The sequence below is a fragment of the Mixophyes fleayi genome, chromosome 2, assembly GCF_038048845.1.
Source record: "Mixophyes fleayi isolate aMixFle1 chromosome 2, aMixFle1.hap1, whole genome shotgun sequence".
NCBI lineage: Eukaryota > Metazoa > Chordata > Amphibia > Anura > Limnodynastidae > Mixophyes > Mixophyes fleayi.
The window spans coordinates 132,447,941-132,470,477 of record NC_134403.1 but is presented as its reverse complement, the minus strand read 5'-3'; the positions used below and the strand labels follow the sequence as shown (position 1 = coordinate 132,470,477).

Genomic DNA, 22,537 nt, shown 5'->3' with positions numbered 1-22,537 from the left:
TGACACGTAAAAAACTTTATGCCATGTACATTTTCATTTGCCCAGGTCCAAAGGCGTCAAGATGTGATGGGTTTCCACTGCCTGCCGACTGGTGCATGTGGCTAGACGTTTAACTGTCCCTCCAATGCCATCACATGGACTCTTTCCATGAGATGTGGCAAAAAATTTCATCCTGCTTGAATGTTGAAGTCATCCTTATGGAGGCATAAGTTAGAAAAGTTTTTGCAGTTCTTGTATTGTGCACTAGCACCATCACTAAAGTAGTAAACATACTCCAATAGTTTTGCTAAGTGTTTCATAACTACCGTAATGAAGGCATGCACAGTTATCGCTACATGGTCACGGGTATCGCTAATAAAGCACAGGCTCACACAGTTTGAAGTGTCACAATTATCTTGCTTAAAATATACAACAAGCTTACAGTCACCATGTTCTTTGGTCCACTTCAGTGACATGATTTTTAAGCTTTTTCTGGCTCCTTTTTTGTGAGACAAGAAAGGATTACAGCATGTTTTCTGAAATTCTTCATATCTTAGCAGCAGAAGCGTTTCATGATGGTAGCAGACTGAGGTTTCAGGATCATTGGTTACTGCATTTGAAACTTCAGTTCTCAGAATCAAAAGTACTTTTTCTTCATTGTAAAGTGGTCCCAGCTATGTATTTCTATGGTTTTTGAGTGGATAGTAATATGGCAGTCCATATTTAATAGACTACCAAATGAGCAGCTGCCATGATTGACTCTTTCTGTGTCTCCCTCTCTCTTTCTCTGGAAAGTTTCAGTTTTGGTCTCTCTAAAGGGAATCCCCTTCCCATCAGTTTCTGTTTGTTTCATTTCCTGTATGGGAATTTTATCCCATTGCCTCAGTTTAGTTCCTTTTTTTGGTATGGTTTTTAACAATGTGTAAATTATGTATGCGGTACAACAGTAATCGAACATCAACTTTATTATTTTTTTTCTCCACTATGAAACAGAGTACCCTGCTGATTTTTTTTGTGGAACTAATGTATACCTTTTTTAAACACCCTAAAAAAATGGGATCCCTAATGTCAATTGAACCTAGCGTTTTTAATTATATCCGAAAAATGTGCGTTTTTGCTGAAACGCAAAATATGAGGCAGATAAAGTAATTTGGTTTGTATTTTTGGATTCGGGAAGAAGAGTTACCTTAGGAGTCCAAATTTTGTGGTGATTCCTTAATAAACATCCGCGGTACTTCAAATAACCTGGATAAAGAACCCGCAATTAGTAAATTATTTAAGAAATTGGCAAAAACAATATTTAATCAACTAACTGTCAGACAGTAGAGATATTTGGCAGAAATAGTTGTTTTGACATCCTCTCTTAGCTAAGAAAAATTCGTAGAAATCTGAGATGGGTGGTGGACAACCATGGTAGAACTGACATGGAATGACCAATATATATATATATATATATATATATATATATATATATATATATATATATATATATATATAAATATAAGGAGAGAAGCGCCAAACATAGTGTGATACCAAATATAAAAAACACATGTATTCAAGTGCTGTATTTGCCGCGCACCAAATAGTAAATAATTCAGGCTTATCTGTTATGATTCCAGCTCCTCCTCAGTAGAGGCCAGATTCACACTAGAACTCGAAGAAAAATGGTAACATAGTGTAATATGTCCAAAGATAATATATTTAAAAGGGTTTTATTACATATGTGTGAGTGTGGATGAAGATTTTTTTTATCTCCCACTCCAACTCCCAAAGAGGATACAATATTTCAAAAATTCAATCTAAGGGAAAATATAAAACAAGCATCACCACTAAAAAGAAGATATGCAGAAGGAGAGGAAAACAGGCTGGAACCCAGAGAGAGAAAAAGGCGGAACATGTAGTTAATACCCCTAACATTGACAAAAAAGGAATTTTTAATTTGTCAAATTACCAACTTTCAACTGATGAAATTAATCTATTAAAGAAAGGGTTCTCTTTTGCTCCAACAAATAAAGCTGATGATTTTCAACTTTTTTTAGACCTCAATAAATTTGTTAGGAGGCTTACTTTGAAACGTCATTTTCAGAAAAAAGAAACTGAAAGTTTTGATCAAACTAAAAATTCTAGTATATTCCCAGAATCTAAATCAGGTCTTAAAATACCTTTAAAATTTTATGTGTTAGAATCTAAGGGAGGCAATATTGAAGTTTTTTATCAGTTAGTTAAGGAAGACCTAATTGATAAACAGAGATCCAAAATAAAATTTAAGAATAATTTGTCTTCTCAGGAAAAGTAAAGATAGCCCTAAAAACTCTGATAGATAATGATACAATTGTCATAAAGCAAGCAGATAAGGGGGGGTATTGTGGTCCTTGATAAGATTGATTATATTAATGAGGCTAATAGATTATTGGTTGATTCAAACTCTTACCGTATTCTAATAGGAGATCCAACAAAATTGTATGTTGATGAATTACGTACAATGTTATATGAAGCTCTAAATGATAACATCATAAATAGGGATGAATTGCAATATCTATTACGAGAAAATCCCATCAACCCGATATTTTATTACCTCCCTAAGCTTCATAAAACCCTGGTGAAACCTACCTACCAGGGCGCCCTATAATAGCAGGGATTGATTGTTTGCCCTGTTCCGCCTCTCAATATGTGGATATATTACCGAAGATATATGTTACTGCACTACCAGCCTTGTTGAAGGATACAACTTCCTTATTACAATTACTAGAATCTTTTGAATGGAAAGGTGGATATAAATACTATTGATGTCCAAGCTTTATACACATAAATTGGACACATAAAAGGAGTAGAGGCTTTAAAGTACTTTCTAGAACTAGATACTAATATAACTGAGGGTCATGGACAATTTATATGTGATCTTGCTAAATTTATTCTGTCGCATAATTATTTTAAATTCTTGGAGGTATTTTATATTCAAATTTGTGGCACAGCTATGAGCACAATCTTTGCCCCTAGCTTTGCTAACCTTTTTATGGGAAAATGGGAGTCTATTCAAATTTATTCTAATAATCCGTATAGGGATAATATCGTCTTTTATAAACGTTATATTGACGATATTGTCATTATCTGGGATGGCACCGAAGAGCTTTTTTTGGAATTTTTTCCAATTCATTGGGTTGAATGACTTTAATCTAACTTTTACTTTTAAATTTGATGAAACTCGCATAGAGTTTCTAGATTTGATATTGGAGAATAAAGATGGCTGTATTACAACTAGTACCTTAATTAAGGAGGTTGACAGCAACAGTTACCTGCACTATGACAGCTGTCATTTGGATAGATGGAAGGAGAATATTCCATTCTCCCAATTTAGTCGAATTAAAAAGAATTGCTCAAATCCTGATATATGTGACACCCAATTGCAAATATATGAGGAAAGATTTAGAGAACGCGGTTACCCCGAGACCCTGTTGAAGAGTGCCTTGAATAAAACTAGACAAAAGAAAAGGGAGGATATGTTAGTTTAGAAGAAAAAAGAAAATAAGAAAGAAATAATCCCTTTCATAACTGAGTATAATATTGAGAATAAAAGAATTAGACATACTATTAATAAATATTGGGGCATTATTAAGATGGATCCTGTCCTGGGCGCAATATTACTGGAAAAAACGGATATTGTCTTCAGGAAAACTAATCTAAAAAAGCTGCTGGCACCCAGTATGTTACAAAGTAAAAAGAAAAATGAAACCTTTCTATCGAAGTTAAAAGATGGCTTTCTAAAATGTCTAAAGTGTAACGTCTGCAAATGGGTGGATTCTAATAACAAAACTTTTCGTGACTCTGATAATCTAAATGAATTTAAAATCAAGGGAATGATCAATTGCCAAACTACATCGGTAATATATGTACTTGAATGCTCATGTCATTTAAAGTATATAGGGAAGACGAAAAGGATGTTAAAGTTGCGTATTCAAGAACACATAAGAGCAATTAAAAACAAATCTGATACACACTCAGTTTCTTGACATTTTTCCAAAATCCACAATGGAGACCCAAGTACTTTGAAGTTTAAAGCTATAGAACACGTAGCTCTTGGTTCTAGAGGGGGGGATCTTGTCAAGAAATTGGCATGTAGGGAAATGTACTGGATTTATAAATTAAGAACTTTAGCACCTTTAGGTCTTAAAGAGGCTTTTGAGATAATACCTTTTATATGATATGTTCTAATGATATTTTATTATTTGTCTCTCCCATTCTGTCTTTTATTATTTTATATAATATTTTATTAATATCTTTTACTACTCTGTATAATTTCTATTGTACAATTTTGTATAATATTATGTATCCTCTGTATGTTACAATTTTGTGTAATTGTTATTTCGCTTGTGGGAATGATATGTATATGATCTTGCTGCTCTGAGAGAGATGTTTTGTTCTCTATATAATTCGCCTCCTATAGTCCTTGCTGTAGTTAAGTATTTTTCTATGCCCGCACTTTAAGGGCGGATGCCCGTTTGAGAAATTTATCCGCTTGAGCCTCGTAAGGGCGGATATGAGATACCGCGAGGCAGGCGGAAGTGATGTAACTGGAATCATGGGCGGAAGTTAGACGGAGATGTCTTTTCATCCTTGTGAGGGCAGATGTGATGTATCGTAAGGCCGCCTGAAGTGATTTAGGCGGAACTATGGACGGAAACTAGAACCTGGCGCCTACAAGTTTAATTATATTATTTAGACTATAAAAGGAGGCAATGTGCTACTAATGATTACTACCTTTTGATAAAGTCTTCTAGACGAAACGCGTTAGGATGAAGGAGGTGTTTTGTGAGTTCCTCTAGACTGTAGTGGACTCTGTCCCCTGTTTAAGGAATATCTTTGGGGACACCGGAGAACCTGTTCAGATAAGCCAATTTTAATCTGTGTTGATGTACGGGCATTTGCTTACTCTTGCATTTGGATATGTTATAAAACCCTTTTAAATATATTATCTTTGAACATATTACACTATGTTACCATTTTTCTTCGAGTTCTAGTGTGAATCTGGCCTCTACTGAGGAGGAGCTGGAATCATAACAGATAAGCCTGAATTATTTACTATTTGGTACGCGGCTAATACAGCACTTGAATACATGTGTTATTTATATATGGTATCACACTATGTTTGGCGCTTCTCTCCTTATATTTATCTAGGTTATCTGCATCTGCAATTTGGTGCATTTGGAAGTGAAGCAGCCTACTGTATGTGATCCTCTTTATTTTGCTACTGAGCACTTTTAGCACTTTACTGGTGATATTCACTAAGCGCCGTTTGGTCTAATCACTATCTCTCTTTTTATATTTATATATATATATATATATATATATATATATATATATATATATATACACATATATTCAATATTTTAGGACAGTCTTTCTCAAGATGATTTTAATGTGGAAAAGGCAGAATTTAAACATGTTATCCTCAGAACCCATCATATTAGCCAAGCTTCAATTGTTGGATAGATAGCCTCACGTTTTCCTCTAGAATAGTCTGGTATGAAGAGGAATTCAATGTGGAGTCAATTACTGCAAGGTGTCCAGATAATGTTACAGCAAACCAAGTCCACATAATCACCCCTCTCATGATGATACACTGTGTTTGGCTTTTGCCAAACATGGCATTATTAATTAAGTCTAATCCACTCCATTTGGTCTTGTCTGTCCAGAGGCAATTGCTCTAAAAATCTTGTATTTCATTAAAATGCAAATTTGCAAACCTAAGCTGTACTTGGGTTTTTTGGGGGAACAAAGGGGCTTTCTTCTGGCTACCCTCCCATGATAGCTATACTTGTTCAGTGGTAGACTCATTAACATGTACCATATTGAAAGGGGTGTGCCAATTTATGGATATAGCTTTTGGGTTCTTAGCGATTTCTATGCACATCCTACATTGTGATCTTTAGGAGAAATTGCTTTGATGATCATTCATGGGAAGATTTAGTATTCTCCACTTATAAATAATCATTCTCACTGTTAAATGATGGAAATCAAATTGTTTGGAAATGGCCTCACAGCGCTTTACAGACTGATGAGCAGCAACACTTGCTTCTCTGAGATGATTGCAGACGTATGTTCTACTTGGCTTGGTGTTACTACAAACCTGAATGCTCCAGACCAAACTGTCAAAGGCTCTGGTTGTATATATCAGCACATCCTGATGGTGAAGTGCACTTGTATGGAAGTAGTATAAATGTACTTTTATTTAATTTAACATTTATTTAACATTTTTACGCATCACCTCTTTATGTTGACTTACTATTTACTGAATAAATAAGGACAAAGTAAAATATGGTATGTGTTATTTGTCACATGAGATTAAATATATCCAATTTTAGGACTTAAAAGAGGGTGTACTTTCTTTTTAACATGACTGTAAACAGTGGCCTTAAAAATTAATAACTCCTTTTGACATTCTTTTACATTTTAATTTCTAATATAATGTGATCAGAAAGTGTTTGGGAATTTTTATCACAGTTGATCCCAAAATATTCTTAATCTCAAATAAAAAAATAACTCTAAAGCTTTTCCTGCATTAACTACAAATAAAAAAACAATATAATATGTTGCAACTGTGAATCTTTTTGGGTAAGACACTAACAGATTGTATGTCTGGTTACTGCAATTTCGTACAATTCCATTCTTCTTTGCATCATTGCTTGAGTTCTAATGAGTTAAAGAGGGAGCAGAAATATTGATTTACCCCAGGGATTCACTATTGGAGTTAGGTCTGAGCCTTTACTTGGGCACTCAATTATGTTCCCACACCAAGTCACTCCAGGCATTCCCTCTATCCTTTGGTCATAGTCCTTGTGGGATAGATTTCTCCCAAATCCTAGGTCTCTTGAAGACTGTGTAGTTTGGGTGATGAGCTGTGTTGCCTTTGTGCCTATCTGTTAGAATTAAGGCCAACAAGTTCAACCTTGGTCTCATTAGACACTTTCATTGGCCTAGAAGAATAGGTTAAGTAAAATAAATAATATAAAGGCTTGGGGAGTAAAAGCATTTTGAAGACATTAATGTAAACCAATTATGACTCATCCCAAATTCTCAGTTCTGTCTTATTCACAATTGTTCTTTAAAGTGAAGCAAGAGGCTGAAAATGAAATGTTTTATTACAAAATCAATTTTCTCCTCTGTTAATCTATTAATTCAGAGATAGAGAGATGGATGGATTGATATAGATAGATAGATAGATAGATAGATAGATAGATAGATAGATAGATAGATAGATAGATAGATATGGATAGATATAGATAGATAGATAGATAGATAGATAGATAGATAGATTTAATAGATAGATAGATAGATAGATAGATAGATAGATAGATAGATATGGATAGATATAGATAGATAGATAGATAGATAGATAGATATAGATAGATAGATAGATAGATAGATATGGATAGATATAGATAGATAGATAGATAGATAGATATATAGATAGATATGGATAGATAGATATGGATAGATAGATATGGATAGATAGATATAGAAAGATATGGATAGATAGATATAGATAGATATGGATATATAGATAGATATGGATAGATAGATAGATAGATAGATAGATAGATATGGATAGATAGATATGGATAGATAGATAGATAGATAGATAGATAGATAGATAGATATGGATAGATAGATAGATATAGATAGATAGATAAATAGATAGATAGATAGATAGATAGATAGATAGATAGATAGATAGATATGGATGGATAGATAGATAGATTATTATTATTATCATTTATTTGTTAGGCGCCACAAGGTTTCCGCAGCGCCGTACATAATACAAACAGGAGACCATACAGGGTGACATAGTACACAGCAATAAACACAAAGTACCAATACTTCAGAACTCCGGGCAGACATATGAGTGAAGATGGAGTAGAAGAACAGGTATGGAGACAGGAGGGGAGAGGGGCCCTGCTCATACGAGCTCACATCCTAAGGGAGGGTGGACAAACAGGTACAGGAGGGAGATAGATATAGAGAAATAGCTAGATAGATAATATCTGTAGCTTCCTTCTTTTCAAATAAATGATGCAACAGGGAGCAGACATTAGGCACATGCCCCAACATGACTTTGTTGTTAGCAGACATAACAGGCAGTCATCTTCACTCTGTTACTTGTAAATTAATGTTAGAAAAAGTGTAATCCTATTCATTTTAGCAAATTGATCCCTAGTGAATACAGCACATAATGGTCAAATTATCTGTATCATGATATGCAGTTTATCCTGGAACGGGAAATTCAGCACAGAGGATAAACAAAATAGACGTAAAACTAAGAACTTACCACTAAGCTTTACTCAATGATTTATGCAATTTTTGAGATTGTAAGATGATTGAGGTTCTTGCTATATTTGGTGCTGAAGCCAGTTACATGAGAGATGCCAAATTTGTAGTTGGCATGTAAATTTTAGACGTAACAGTAAAACAGTAAAACATTTGGAAGAAATGTACACTTGTCCTATAATAGCATTGGTTTCTTTTGTTGTCTTAAAATATGCAAAAATTGTTCCCACATGAGCAGTGGTGAAAGAACTCTACATGGACATAAAAGCCTTTGGAAGTGTTTCTGAATGCAGAAGGGTAGCACAATAAAAAGATTAGTTGAGATTGAACTTGAAAAACATATTTTAAAAACATTTAATACTTAGCTATAGACTACAGAAAGTTGCTGAGATTTGTATGAGCTGTAAATTTCCAGCAACCACTGTCAAAATAAAACACTTTACATTCTTGTACAATGTATACAGTTTACATGTGAGCTTTGCATAGACTTACAGTGTTGAAAAGGGCTGGAAATGTTCTCATTATCAGTTCTTCCTCCCTACTTCTGCCAAAATCTATAATGTTCAATATTGTGTCTTCACAAATTTAATTTTTTTAGAAATTCATATATGAATTAGATGAATCAAGGTATTTAAATACACATGTACAGTCATGGCCAAAAGTTTTGAGAATGAAACAAATATTAATTATCACACGGTCTGCTGCCTCAGTTTTTATGATGGCAATTTGCAATTACTCCAGAATACTCCAGAATTTAGCCCTGCAACAAAAGGACCAGCTGACATCAGGTCAGTGATTCTCTCATTAATACAGGTGAGACTGTTGACATGGACAAGGCTGGAGATCACTCTGTCATGCTGATTGAGTTGATTTAGAACAGACTGGAAGCTTTAAAAGGAGAGTGGTGCTTGAAATCTTTGTTCTTCCTCTGTTAACCATGGTTATCTGCAAGGAAACATGTGTAGTAATCATTGCTTTGCACAGAAAGGGCTTCACAGGCAAAGATATTGCTGCTAGTAAAATTGCACCTAAATCAACCATTTATCGGATCATCAAGAACTTCAAGGAGAGAGGTTCAATAGTTGTGAAGAAAGCACCCAAGAGCATCCAGCAATTGCCAGGACCATCTCCTAAAATTGATTCAGCTGCGGGATCAGGGCATCCCCAGCAAAGAGCTTACTCAGAGTGATCAGATGAATTGCAATTAATTTCAAAGTTCCTCTTTGCCATGACAATGATTTTTTATCAAAAAAACAACATTTCCACTGCATTTCAGCACTGCCACAAAAGGACCAGCTGATATCAGGTCAGTGATTCTCTCGTTAACACAGGTGAGAGTGTTGATGAGGACAAGGCTGGAGATCACTCTGTCATGCTGATTGAGTTAATAACAGACTGGAAGCTTTAAAAGGATAGTAGTGCTTGAAATCATTGAACAAGGAACAGGAACACGAGCAGTAATCGTTGCTTTGCACAAAAAAGGCTTCACAGGCCTAAATCAATCATTTATCAGATCATCAAAAACTTCAAGTAGAGAGGTTCAATAGTTGTGAAGAAGGCTTCAGGGCACCCAAGAACATCCAACAAGCGCCACGACCATATATTAAATTTGCGGAGTCGGGGCACCACCAGTGCAGAGCTTGTTCAGGAATGGCAGCAGGCAGGTGTGAGTGCATCTGCATGCACAGTGAAGCAAAGCCTTTTGGAGGATGGCCTGATGTCAGGAAGGCCAGCAAAGAAGCCACTTCTCTCCAGGAAAAACATCAGGGACAGACTGATATTCTGCAAAAGGTACAGGGATTGGACTACTCAGAACTGGGGTAAAGTCATTTTCTCTGTTGAATCCTCTTTCAGATTGTTTGGGGCATCTGGAAAAACGCTTGTCCGGAGATGGAAAGATGAGTGTTACCATCAATCCTGTGTCATGCCGACAGCAAAGCATTCTGAGATCATTCATGTGTGGGGTTGCTTCTCAGCAAAGGGAGTGGGCTCACTCACAGTTTTGCCTAAGAACACAGCCATGAATAAAGAATGGTACCAAAACATCCTCCAAGAGCAACTTCTCCCAACCATCAATTAACAGTTTGGTGATGAACAATGCCTTTTCCAGCATGATAGAGCACCTTGCCATAAGGCAAAATTGATAAATAAGTGGCTCAGGGATCAAAACAATAAAATTTTGGGTCCATGACCAGGAAACTCCCCAGACCTTAATCCCATTTAGAACTTGTGGTCAATCCTCAAGAGGCGGGTGGACACAGGAAAACCCACATATTCTGACAAACTCTCAGCATTGATTAGGCAAGAATGGGCGGCCATCAGTCAGTATGTGGCCCAGGAGTTGATTAACAGCATGCAAGGGTGAGTTGCAGAGGTCTTTAAAAACAAGGGTCAGCACTGCAAATATTGACTCTTTGCATAAACTTAATGTAATAGTCAATACAAGCCTTTGACACTTATTAAATGCTTATAATTTGACTTCACTAAACCATAGCAATATCTGACAACAAGGTCTAAAAACACTGAAGCAGCAAACTTTGTGAAATCCAATACTTATGGCTATGACTGTAATCACACTTTATAAAAAATAAAAAGTGAAGATGTTGCACATAGCAACCAATCAAATGCTAGTTATCATTTATTTAGTACACATTCTAGAAAATGACAGCTAAAATTTGATTGTTGGCAAGGTTAACACTACCACTGTTCCTTTAAATAATTATTGGTAAATCTACCTCAATATCATCATTTCATTAGTAATATCTCAGAAATTTGAACTGTTCATTAACTCTAGAATATTGCTCATATAAGTTTATCTCAGTAAACCTATTGCATAGACAATTATTTTTTACCAGTGGTGGAGCAAAGATAATTCAAACAAACTGTTTGGTGAAGCATACCAAGTTTAATAAACTGAGTCATGTCTGACATCAAGTATAATATACTGAGCAATATCTGGTGTTAAATATAATAATGTGAGCCATATCTTCTGCTAGTTATACAATACTAAACTATATGTAGTGCCTAGTACAATGTGCTGAGCTACCTCTGTTGCCAAGTGAGCCAAAACTACTATCAAGTATAATATACTGAGCAATACTTGATGACAAGGATAAAAACATGAACCATATCTACTGCTTGGTAGCAAGTTTACAACATTGATTAATAGCTGTTTCTAAATGTGTCATTCAGAGCTACATCTAGTGCTAAGTATACATAGAGACCCTTGCTGTCGCTGATAATTCGCAGAGGCTCTCTCCCCCTCTAAACAGGTAGTGGGGTGTTCCACGCACAACAGCTTTCATCTTATTTTTTTATGTCCTGTCCTGGTTTTAACCCCGGCAGCCAATTAGAGTTCAGTGTAGGCCAGGAACCCAAGCAACTCTCAGAAAGTGGTGATAGAGATTCACAAACCAGAGAAAGGGAGAGCAGAGAGTGAGGGAGTCAGCTAATTGACAATATTTTTTTTAGTGAAGAAAACAGAAAAAAAGAGGAGCATAGGGGCCTTCTGTTGTTTGTTACCCTGAGAGGTTGTTTAAAATAAAATATAATAACATTTCCCAATTCCATCTTTATGTAGGTGGTAAACTTCAATAAACTTTTGTGAATAATACAATTATACTCATGGCCAGATTAGCAATAAGCAGACTACTGTCACATAAAGCCCACAAATCCATCACATTTGTTTAAATTATACTTTACAAATGATTGTTTTATTGTAAGATTCACAAATGATGCAATCGATTTGTGAAATTGTCCCAATATTATTTTATCGACTTTAGAAAATAAAAGTCCAACTATAATTGCATTTATATTATAACTCTATCCAAACAGAGCTTCAAGTGTGTCACGGGCACTAGGAGTTGCTTACCCGAGTTTCACCAGATGGAACTCTGCTAGAGAGGCGGGGTTATGGCACGCACCTCAAAGCAGGCAGGTGAATGATTGGAGTGACACAACAGCAGGAGAGTAGAGATAGTCTGAGGAAGTCAGCGACTTGCAGCTATGGTTAGAGGAAAGTCAGCGACTTGAAACAGTAAACTGGAGGCTGAAGATAATGTAGACACGAGGAGTGGACGTGGATAGGTGATGGTAGGTAGAGGAGGAGTCAGTGGTCTGCGTACAGCATATTGTACCACTGTAGTGATGGGAAGAATAGTACTGGTGCAGGTAGGTAGCAGGGTAGTCGGTGGTCTGCGTTCAGCAAGTTGTACCACCGCTATGGTGAGGAGTCTGGTCCAGGTGTAGGTAGGTAATAGGAGAGTCAGTGGTCTGCGTATAGCAAGTTGTACCACCGCTGTGATAGGAGGACTTGTCCAGGTGCGGGTAGGTAGCAGGGAAGTCAGTGGTCTGCGTGCAGCAAGTTGTACCACTGTTGTGAGAAGGAATGAGGACTTGTCCAGGTGCAGGAGAGTGAAGTTAAAAGGCGAACTGTGGCTCTATGGAAACAGTGCGAGTAGAGCAATGTCTTGTGAGGCAGAGATGGAAGGCACAATGAATAGTCTGTATGGAGTAGATGCCTTGCAGTGAGGAGAAGCTGGTCACAGCAGATATGTACAATAACGCTAAGTAGTAGCGTGAGGAGATATCGTAGCTTGAGTGAAAGCTTGTCCTAAATGAAGCAATGCAGTAACACAGTCTATATGGGTACTTGTACCCTGTGCAGCAAACAACAATGGATACAACTGGTATGCGAGCAATAGGCAATAGTCAATAGTCAGTAGAGCATACCCAGTTGTGTAGAACCGGGATCAGCTGAGAAGTGAAGCGTTGTAGCGGTATGGGAACCGCCGCTGAGTTGAGCAGGGAGCAGCGTGGAAGCTGAAGCACGAGTAGAGCTGGAAGCAGTTTGGAAACTGCACACACGAGTAGAGCTGGAAGCAGTTTGGAAACTGCACACAGGAGTAGAGCTGGAAGCAGTTTGGAAACTGCACACAGGAGTAGAGCTGGAAGCAGCTTGGAAACTGCACACAGGAGTAGAGCTGGAAGCAGTTTGGAAACTGCACACAGGAGTAGAGCTGGAAGCAGTTTGGAAACTGCACACAGGAGTAGAGCTGGAAGCAGTTTGGAAACTGCACACACCTATAGAAGTTCACTGGGAGTGAGACTTCAAGATCAGGCCACTACCTAAGGCTGCAGGTACCTTAAGTAGGGAGGGGTGATTGATCCATCAATCACATTAGTGGTCAGGTGTAGTTGTTAAAGGGACCTGTGCATGCCCAGTGCGACAGGATGGCGGACGGCCGCGGTTCCACACAGGTGTGAGCGGGAAAGATGGAGAACCACGTACCAGAGTGGAGGCACTCACACTCTGGTGAGTGACAAAGTGTCTAATGTCCAGCCATCTTCTATCTGCTCACTCCTGATGACTGACCAAAAACATCAGGAAGTTCTCCTGCCAGTGAAGGCAGGATAATTTTGAACTTCAAGAATTTATGTAAATACATGCTTTCTTATGATAATACTGCTGAATGAGTGGCTGGGCAGCAGTCCAATCAGAGCTCTTGACAGAAGAGTTATAGAGACCTACATTCTCCAGCATTGTCTAGCCGAAGAGTCTACATCTGATCATGCTTTGGGGAGTAAGTATCTGAGGAATAGTGCAGAACATTGGGCCTTGGCGGTTTTTCTATTTTTGGAGGGTAGTATTACAGTATTATTTTGGGTGGATGTCTTTGTTAATGTAATTATTTTTCTATGTAATCTTAGTTTATTGGAAACCAACAATATATCAGATACAAAGAGCTCCCTCTAACTAAGCAAATCAGATCACATGAGTATGGAAGGGAGGTATACAGAGGTAGAATTGTGGTAGGAAGAGGGGATGGAGAAAACCTAGGAAGTGCAGAAAACCAGTACTCCATGTAATTATATGAATTAAGTTTATAGGGCCTTGGCCTTAATCTAAAACCAATATAATACCAAACTCATAGTGGCAGATCAAGCAGGGGATTAAAATGTAACTTAGATTCCACTGTTTCCTTTAAGTCTTCACAGTAGTTCCAGGAGGATACCAGGAGGATACAAACTCTGTATTACAATATAGCACAACAAGTATGATATCTTTCATTGCCATATAAAAATCATTTCTTTAAAACCTTCTTGGATATATGGAGGACTAGAGGACTTCTGATGGAGTGGAATAACCATTTTTAGTTGCATTATTCAGATGTTTAGAAAGGATTTTTTATAACTAGATACTAGAATGTTCAACAATTTCAAGATCCAGGTCAAATGTCAGTCAGCATTTCCCCTTCTACTTACTATGTGGATTTTCCTGTTACCTCCCTTAAAAAATTATAAAAGTTTAAAGCACACCCAGCATACATGGATTTAGGTACCTGAATCTTGCCACCATCAGCAAATATCTGAATGTGTAAAAGTAAAAAAAAAGTTCTGACTCTTGGGATTTGTCTACTGTGTTGCCTAATTCTCATTTCCTTGCTTGTCTTTCCAAGTTATCATTCTCTTGCTAAAGAGACAAAAGCATTTTCTAGCATTTTCTATTGGAAACAGAATGTTTATGTTAGTCAAGGTAGTCAATTCCTGTGAAATCTTTATTGAGTCTCCCTAGGTATGATGACCCTGTCTGTATGCCCAATACTCATGATGCGACAATCAAAATTCCCCTGCATTTCATTAAATGAACAGATCCAATGTTTCAGGAAATAGATGGGAAACCTGTGGCAAACTCAGATTGAAAAGTTATATGCATTAAAATGAAATCTGTTTTAGAGACCTACATTTATTCCAACAAATTTGAGTGGGGTCTATTCTGAGTGGGTAATTTTCAGTAAATTCATGTATTTATGGAGCATTTTATCACCATAGTCAGGGAACATTCAATTTTTTTCATCTCTGTTTGACATTTTCTTCAACCAAGTTAGGCAGGACAAATTCAAGGCTGAGATTGAAATGTTTTTGTTTTTTTAAATAACAGCCATCCCAGGTATTTAATGTAATTATTGTTGGGGATAAAATTGGTATGTACATTTTGGAGAAAGAGAATTTCATGTTTGAGTTCCTGGAAAGGAAATGTATTTAGTCAGTATGTATTTATGGAAATGTATCCATTAATAACACAATATAACTTGGCACCAAGTCCATAATGATAATTAGACCATCGGAATTTTCAGCACAAGGCACTTAATGGTCTGGCTTTGATGTTGTCTTTACAAAGAATGTTGAGTACTGAGTGTGCAGCTGCAAGGCCTGGATTTGTGGGCAGGTCATACTAAACTTTTTCTTGGAGGGACAGAATTTACAGGGAAACATTTATTCCTATATAAACCTACCAGCATAAAACAATTATTTACTGGTTGAATACATTTCTTTCTCTTATACCCATATATGTGAAAAGTGGTAGAGGTCAGGGTCACAAACTTCTGCATGATTGAAGGATGGAGGAGAACACAGCACATCTACAGTTTGTTGTTTTGTGTTTGCAACATACAGTATAGTGTAGAGGGAAAAGTAACACTAAGGTTATTTATATAATGCCTGGAAATACATGTAAAATTGACAAGTATCAAAACAGAAGAAACTACACTCTCAGGTTGGTTTTGGCACATTCCTCAAAAGCTAGTTTACATGGTGTGATTCCTGTGACCGAGCAGATGGTGGACCATGGTTGCTGTTGACAGGTGGTTAGCATAATTTGGTTGCTTTTCTAGGAATAGCAAAGCCTGGAAACATGTACTGTGAGTCTAGGCTCCACTGACTGCAAAATCACAATACAGTTTAGCATCATGACTAATGCAGTTACACATATTGCTTTGAATTGAATGTCAAAATGTTTCTAAAGCTGTGTCATATACTATGGGATATGTGCAAAAGTGTTGTACAATTGACAAGACTGTTACTACTTCTGTATTTTCTTGCATATTTCACATAAAACATGTTAAGGCTAATGTTGCACTAGTGTACAGTATGAGGCAATCAAGTCTGGTCACCTGGTAATTATTTTCATTTGTGTCCCACATATTAGTAATACAGGCGATACCGATCTTCGAGACATGCTCACCACATACAGTGTTTTATAATTCCAAAATCCTGACAAGGCCAACATTTGGCAAAGACAAAAAAGGCAATTTACAGCACTCTTGGGGGCTCCGCGCTTGTTATAATAATTTTTTCCCACTCTTTATAGATTAGCATAGCCAATTCTCATTAAACTTGTACCAACTGCAACAAATACAAAACACTGACCGAGGCTGGGACGTGATAATGACTGCAGAGCCTCATTCAGTAAAAGTGCATGATGCAGGCTATAACCAAATTACCTGCTTTTCCAAGCTGAATTTCAGTGGACTTAAATAGTCAGTGGATATTTCCTGAAGAACGTTATGTAGCTTATTTATACACATGTCCCAGCCTTTTCAACCATTTTCACCGTGGCAAGTACAAGTTAAAACTCAACCAGCAAAACAGACATAGTTCATGTGCGGGTGAATGATATGTGTTCAGAGACTTTGCATTGTATATGGACTTCAGAGGTGGATTGTGTGTAGTATGATGGACATCAGAGCAGGGCTGTGATGGATATCAGAGGGATCATTGTACATTATTCCAGGTATCAGATGATAACTGGGTATTTAATGATGCAGAGAGGGGCTGGACAATTTATGATGAATGTCAGGGGGTTGTCTCTGCATTGTAAGATGGGCATCAGAGGAGGGCTGTGTGTTGTGTAATGGACATGGGAGGGAAACTATTCACTGTATAATGGACATTAGAAGGAGTCCGGCATTGTTAAAGGTTCCAGCTGCCCTAGGCTAATACACAGCTGCCGTCCTTACGCCCTCTCCCCACCTTGCCGCCCCACCAACCACTAATGTATATATACTGTGTTATATATATATATATATATATATATATATATATATATATATATACTGTGATATATATATATATATATATATATATATATATATACACACACACAGAGTCGTCAAAGTAAAAATTTAGAATAGTTTTACAATGAAGACAGTAGAAGTGACGGGTATGGCATACCACCATCCAGCAGCCCACTTCATCCACCGTATATGTATTGTTTGTATAATTATTATTTAAGTAAATAAACACAAATCCATTACAGTTGCTGTTCACAGAAACATTGCACACCTCTCAATAAACTATACAAAAGAAACCACTAGGGAGAGCAGCACTGTGGGAATACTCTAGATAATTCACTGTGTGTGTGTGTGTGTGTGTGGTGTGTGTATACTGTATATATATATATATATATATATATATATATATATATATATATATATATATATATATATGTACACAGAATTATAAAATATTAATGAATACATAAAATACACTTCATTCCGAAAATGGTACCTGCATCTAATAGATATTGACAAGCAGGATAATATTAGATTATTTGCTTGAATCTTTGATCTACTCGTATAGTCTGATATCTTGCCTGCTATTGTGCACTTGATTTGCAGATTTGCGTTTTGCAGAATTTATAATTTGTTAATAGAGCTGGGGTGATGACAGTTAAGCTCTGCTGTGCAGTGTGGTTAGGTTAGGACTGGGAACACTTGAGGCCGAATTTTGCCAGTGAAACATGAAAAATATTGTAGCCTAATGCAGAAGTTAGTTTTGGAAATTTTGCTCTTATCAAACTGACCTGCAATACAGTCATGGCCAAAAGGTTTGAGAATGACACATATATTATGTTTCACAAAGTCTGCTGACTCAGTTTTTATGATGGCAACTTGCATATACTCCAGAATGTCATGAAGAGTGATCAGATGAATTACAATTAATTTCAAAGTCCCTCTTTGCCATGACAATGAGTTTTATAAAAAAAAACAAAATTTCCACTGCATTTCAGCCCTGCCACAAAAGGACCAGCTGACACCAGGTCAGTGATTCTCTCGTTAACACAGGTGAGAGCGTTGACGAGGACAAGGCTGGAGATCATTCTGCCATGCTGATTGAGTTAGAATAACAGACTGGATGCTTTAAAAGGAGGGTGGTGCTTGAAATATTGTTCTTCCTCTGTTAACCATGGTTAACAGAGGAAGAACAAGGAACTGGAAACACGAGCAGTAATCATTGCTTTGCACAAAAAAGGCTTCCCAGGCCTAAATCAATCATTTATCGGATCATCAAAAACTGCAAGGAGAGAGGTTCAATAGTTGTGAAGAAGGCTTCAGGGTGCCCAAGTACGTCCAGTATGCGCCAGGACCATATACTAAATTTGCGGAATCGGGGCACCACCAGTGCAGAGCTTGCTCAGGAATGGCAGCAGCCAGGTGCGAGTGCATCTGCACGCATAGTGAGGTGAAGCCTTTTGGAGGATGGCCTGGTGTCAAGAAGGCCAGCAAAAAGAAGGGTCAACACTGCAAATATTGACTCTTTGTATAAAGTTAATATAATTGTCAACAAAAGCCTTTGACACTTATGAAATGCTTGCAATTGTACTTCAGTATACCAGAGCAATATCTGACAAAAAGGTCTAAAAGCACTGGAGCCTCAAACTTTGTGAAAACCAATACTTGTGTCATTCTAAAAACTTTTGGCCATGATTGTACACTAGGGAAATGCCCTAATTATGCCACCATGTGATGTTTTTCTCTCTTAAATAACCAAGTACCATGCATTCCACATTGGAAGCATATATCAAAATGGTTTCTGGCCCCAAGTCTGGATTCCCAGGCTGCCTACAGGGATGGTCATTTATAAATGACCAATAGTTAAGAAGGGGTTCATCTGTGCCCCAGGCCGCAAAAGGGATATGAATTCTGGAACTATGAAGTCCTAATCTGCACACTTATACTTTTACATTGGAAGTTTTGCAATGACAGTAGGAATTAGAACTCTTTTATATCTCATACTTTTTATACTTTTTATATTTAATGGTTTGGACTGAAAGTATCATTGAATGACATGTTTTGGCAACAAATATTTTGCTGTATGGTTATTGCATATTTCAATGAATAGTGTAAATTAAATAAATTCTTATATTAACTGATTTTTGACAACTCTGCTTTTGGTTTGTGATAAGATTTGCTATCAGTTGAATGGTCTTCAAATAAATTGCTTAAAACAGTAGCACAGAACTAGATGTGCAACTAATTAACGGAATAGATATTCAGTATGTGTTGCAGTGGCTTCATATGCAGACCAATAGATCATATAAATTAATTGAGGAACCAGATGAGAAATACACTTTGTTTAGGCTCTAAATTGCACAGTGGAGTTATCAAAATAACCATTATTATAAGTTCCTGGTATAATAGTTATTATCTATTTAAAGTTTAGTTGCATAAATGTATTCAGTTACCAAAAAACAAAACATATAATGTAAAATGTATATAACATTACATTCTGCTTTTTTTTCAGGCTGTCTACAAGTCATGGCTATGTTCCCATTATTTTGAAGTTACTCAATTTGAATGCAGTAGCAAAATTCCTTGCAAGCAATACTGTTTGGAAGTACAAACACGGTGTCCGTTTATATTACCCGATAATGACGATGTCGTCTATGGCGGATTATCAAGTTTCATCTGTACAGGTAAAGCCATTTTAAAAAAATATTATATCAAATACATACAACTGAAAAATAGTAATATATGGTATGGTAAATCACAATGTAAAGAGGTAACAGAGTATTTTTAATGCAACATTGTTGTTTAATATTTAATATCATAATGTTTTATGTTGTGTAGATGTCTTATGTTATGACTATCAAGTGCCATATATACTTAAAACATTGTTTTTAATAATTTTGCCTTAAGGATGTACTGTTTTATTTGTATCTATGTTTGGTATTACCTTTACTGGAAAAGAATAGTAGTGATAAAGCAGTGTACCAATTGTCAAATTAGGACTCTTCTGAGGGCAGAGTAGCATGAGATCCTCAACTGAGCTGTTCACCTTTAGCAGCCCCCTTTCTGATGAACTTGTTACATTCCACAGTACTCGGTTGTCCCCAGGACTTAGGTTCGGGTAGTAGCAGTTGTTGATGTAGCACCTGCCCAATGGAGAGGACAGAACACAGTAGGAGGTAATGAGCAAACAGGATATATTAGTAGAACTCTGAGCCAGACAGGCAAGGGTTAATGTGAATAGTCTGGCACTTGGGTGATGGAGTGGACAGCACACGGCAGTAGGAAGTCAGCAACCAGACTGTAAATAGCAGAACTCTGAGCCAGACAGGCAAGGGTTAATGCAGAGTAGTCTTGTACCTGTCTGATGGAGTGGACAGCTCATGGTAACAGGTAGGGAGCAACTAGAATGTATTTTGAAAACTCAGAGTCAGACAGGCAGGGATCAGGAGTAGAGAAGACAGGGGAATCCATTAAACAAGCAAGTGGTCAGGGCAAGTAGCTATATGAATGCAAATCCATTTAACAAAGCCGACAGTCAGGAGTGGAGAAAACAGCAATTCCTATAAACAATCTGGGTCAAACACTGATAGTAGACCAGGTCAGGATACAAGGCACACAATGTTAATCAGGAACTATCACCAGCATTGGTATGCTGCAAGGAAGAGGTTTATAATGTCAGCAGCACCAATCAGAACTGCAGGATGATTAGCTTCATGAGTGTGGTAGGTGATTGCATACCTAAAGCTGCCAGACTGAGAGCTAAATGAAGTTTGTAACTATTTGCCTAGCAACCAGCTGAATCAGTGAACTGCAGGAATGATACTTCACATAGTAGTAGCAGTAATTGCACAGTTGATAGACCAAACAAAAAGGAGAACTCCTATTTATTAACAGACTCATACCCATGTGGGCTTCTCCTGATAACAGGTGCTTTGAGTTGCATCAAACACATGTGAGGTGTAGCTAGAATGCACCAACAACTAGAAATCACTGATACCGATGGAAAACACACAGCAAAGAATGCTGCCATGGCTGCAAGTAAATGCACTTTCTTTCATTCATAGCTCACCCAGTGTTCATCAGAAATGCTCATGTGAACTGAGAACATGTACCCCATAATGAGTAGTGATCCCTATTTTTTATATGTGTTTAAGTGTACATAATGGGGCTCATGGATGCAACAGAGGTTTATCTATGGATGTGTCCACGTAAAATTGTGTCACAATTACATGACCACATCCTTACTGTACTCAGCCTAGGCTTGCCCACCTCTGTTCTAATTCTCCAAGTGTAAGGAACTACAAGCCAATAATGCACAAAAATCTCTATATCAAGGACTTTGCAGTAGGTAAATGTTTATCTTACACAAAAAAGTTTGTTGTACCTCAATTTTAACGAAACTGTAAATAGGTCCCATTATGTTTGTGAACACACTTCAACACACTGTACCTTGGGCACAAGGAAATCACAAATTTATACAACCCTTTAGCTTAAAAAATAAAAAGGTATCTAGCAATAGAATTTGCACAAAACATCAATCAGATATGACTGTATGCTTGTCTTATTCAATAAGATTATCTACAAAACATATTGTTTTCAAAATAAGTCATAATTTCCCTTGACGGCAACTGATAATAGTCAATTTTGGAAGAATGCCATTAGCCTTAACATATGTTTGCATGCATTTCCTTTATTCGATTTATTTTGAGAAAATAAGTTACAAGCTCATCTGTCTTGCTGTAAAGTAAATCTTTGTTGACGGATACTGTAGGGCCAAATATAAAGTGATACATTTCAAAAAACAATTAATGCAAATAAAAATAAATAAAAGAGATAAACATGTGTTTTTAATGCAGTATATTAATCTGGAAGGAATAGAGAATAATTGTAAGAAATTTGTATGTTTTTTTTTACTTTTTGTTTTTAATTACTATGTTGTCTACGCTATATATTTTATGCATTGTAACAAACTAATTTACCAACAACCACACTTTGCTTTGGAGCTGGCAGTAAGAGCCCTGGACTAAAACAGTTAAGTATGTAACTCTCTAATTTCTAATAATACCTTTTGATTTGTAAAAATGGTTTCTTAGATGGTACAAATAAGGTTTGCATAATTATTTTTATGGTCCATACCAAAAATGTGTTCATCCAGTGCTCTATGTAAATGGGGTGCAGTGTAGCAAAAATGTGGACTTATTGTAGCAAAACACATTACTTATAAAAGCCAGATGCAGTCATATCAGTTTTGATAACATTCATTTTTGTTCTATCAATATATGATTACTATGGAAACTCGGCAGTAACTGCCTTAAATTGAACTGAAATTTAATGACTAAATTACTTTATTAGCAGAATTCAATAACATTTATATACACTACATT

The 22,537-nt window shown here is 36.8% G+C and overlaps 1 protein-coding gene across 1 annotated transcript in view; it reads left to right on the top strand.

Moving 5' to 3' along the window:
• Nucleotides 1-22,537, top strand: part of NALF1 (NALCN channel auxiliary factor 1) — a 481,858-nt gene that overhangs the window by 451,375 nt on the left and 7,946 nt on the right. Inside the window, exon 2 of the mRNA XM_075199989.1 lies at nucleotides 19,666-19,837. Coding sequence (XP_075056090.1) covers nucleotides 19,666-19,837 — 172 coding nt within the window. The remainder of the gene's footprint in view (nucleotides 1-19,665; nucleotides 19,838-22,537) is intronic.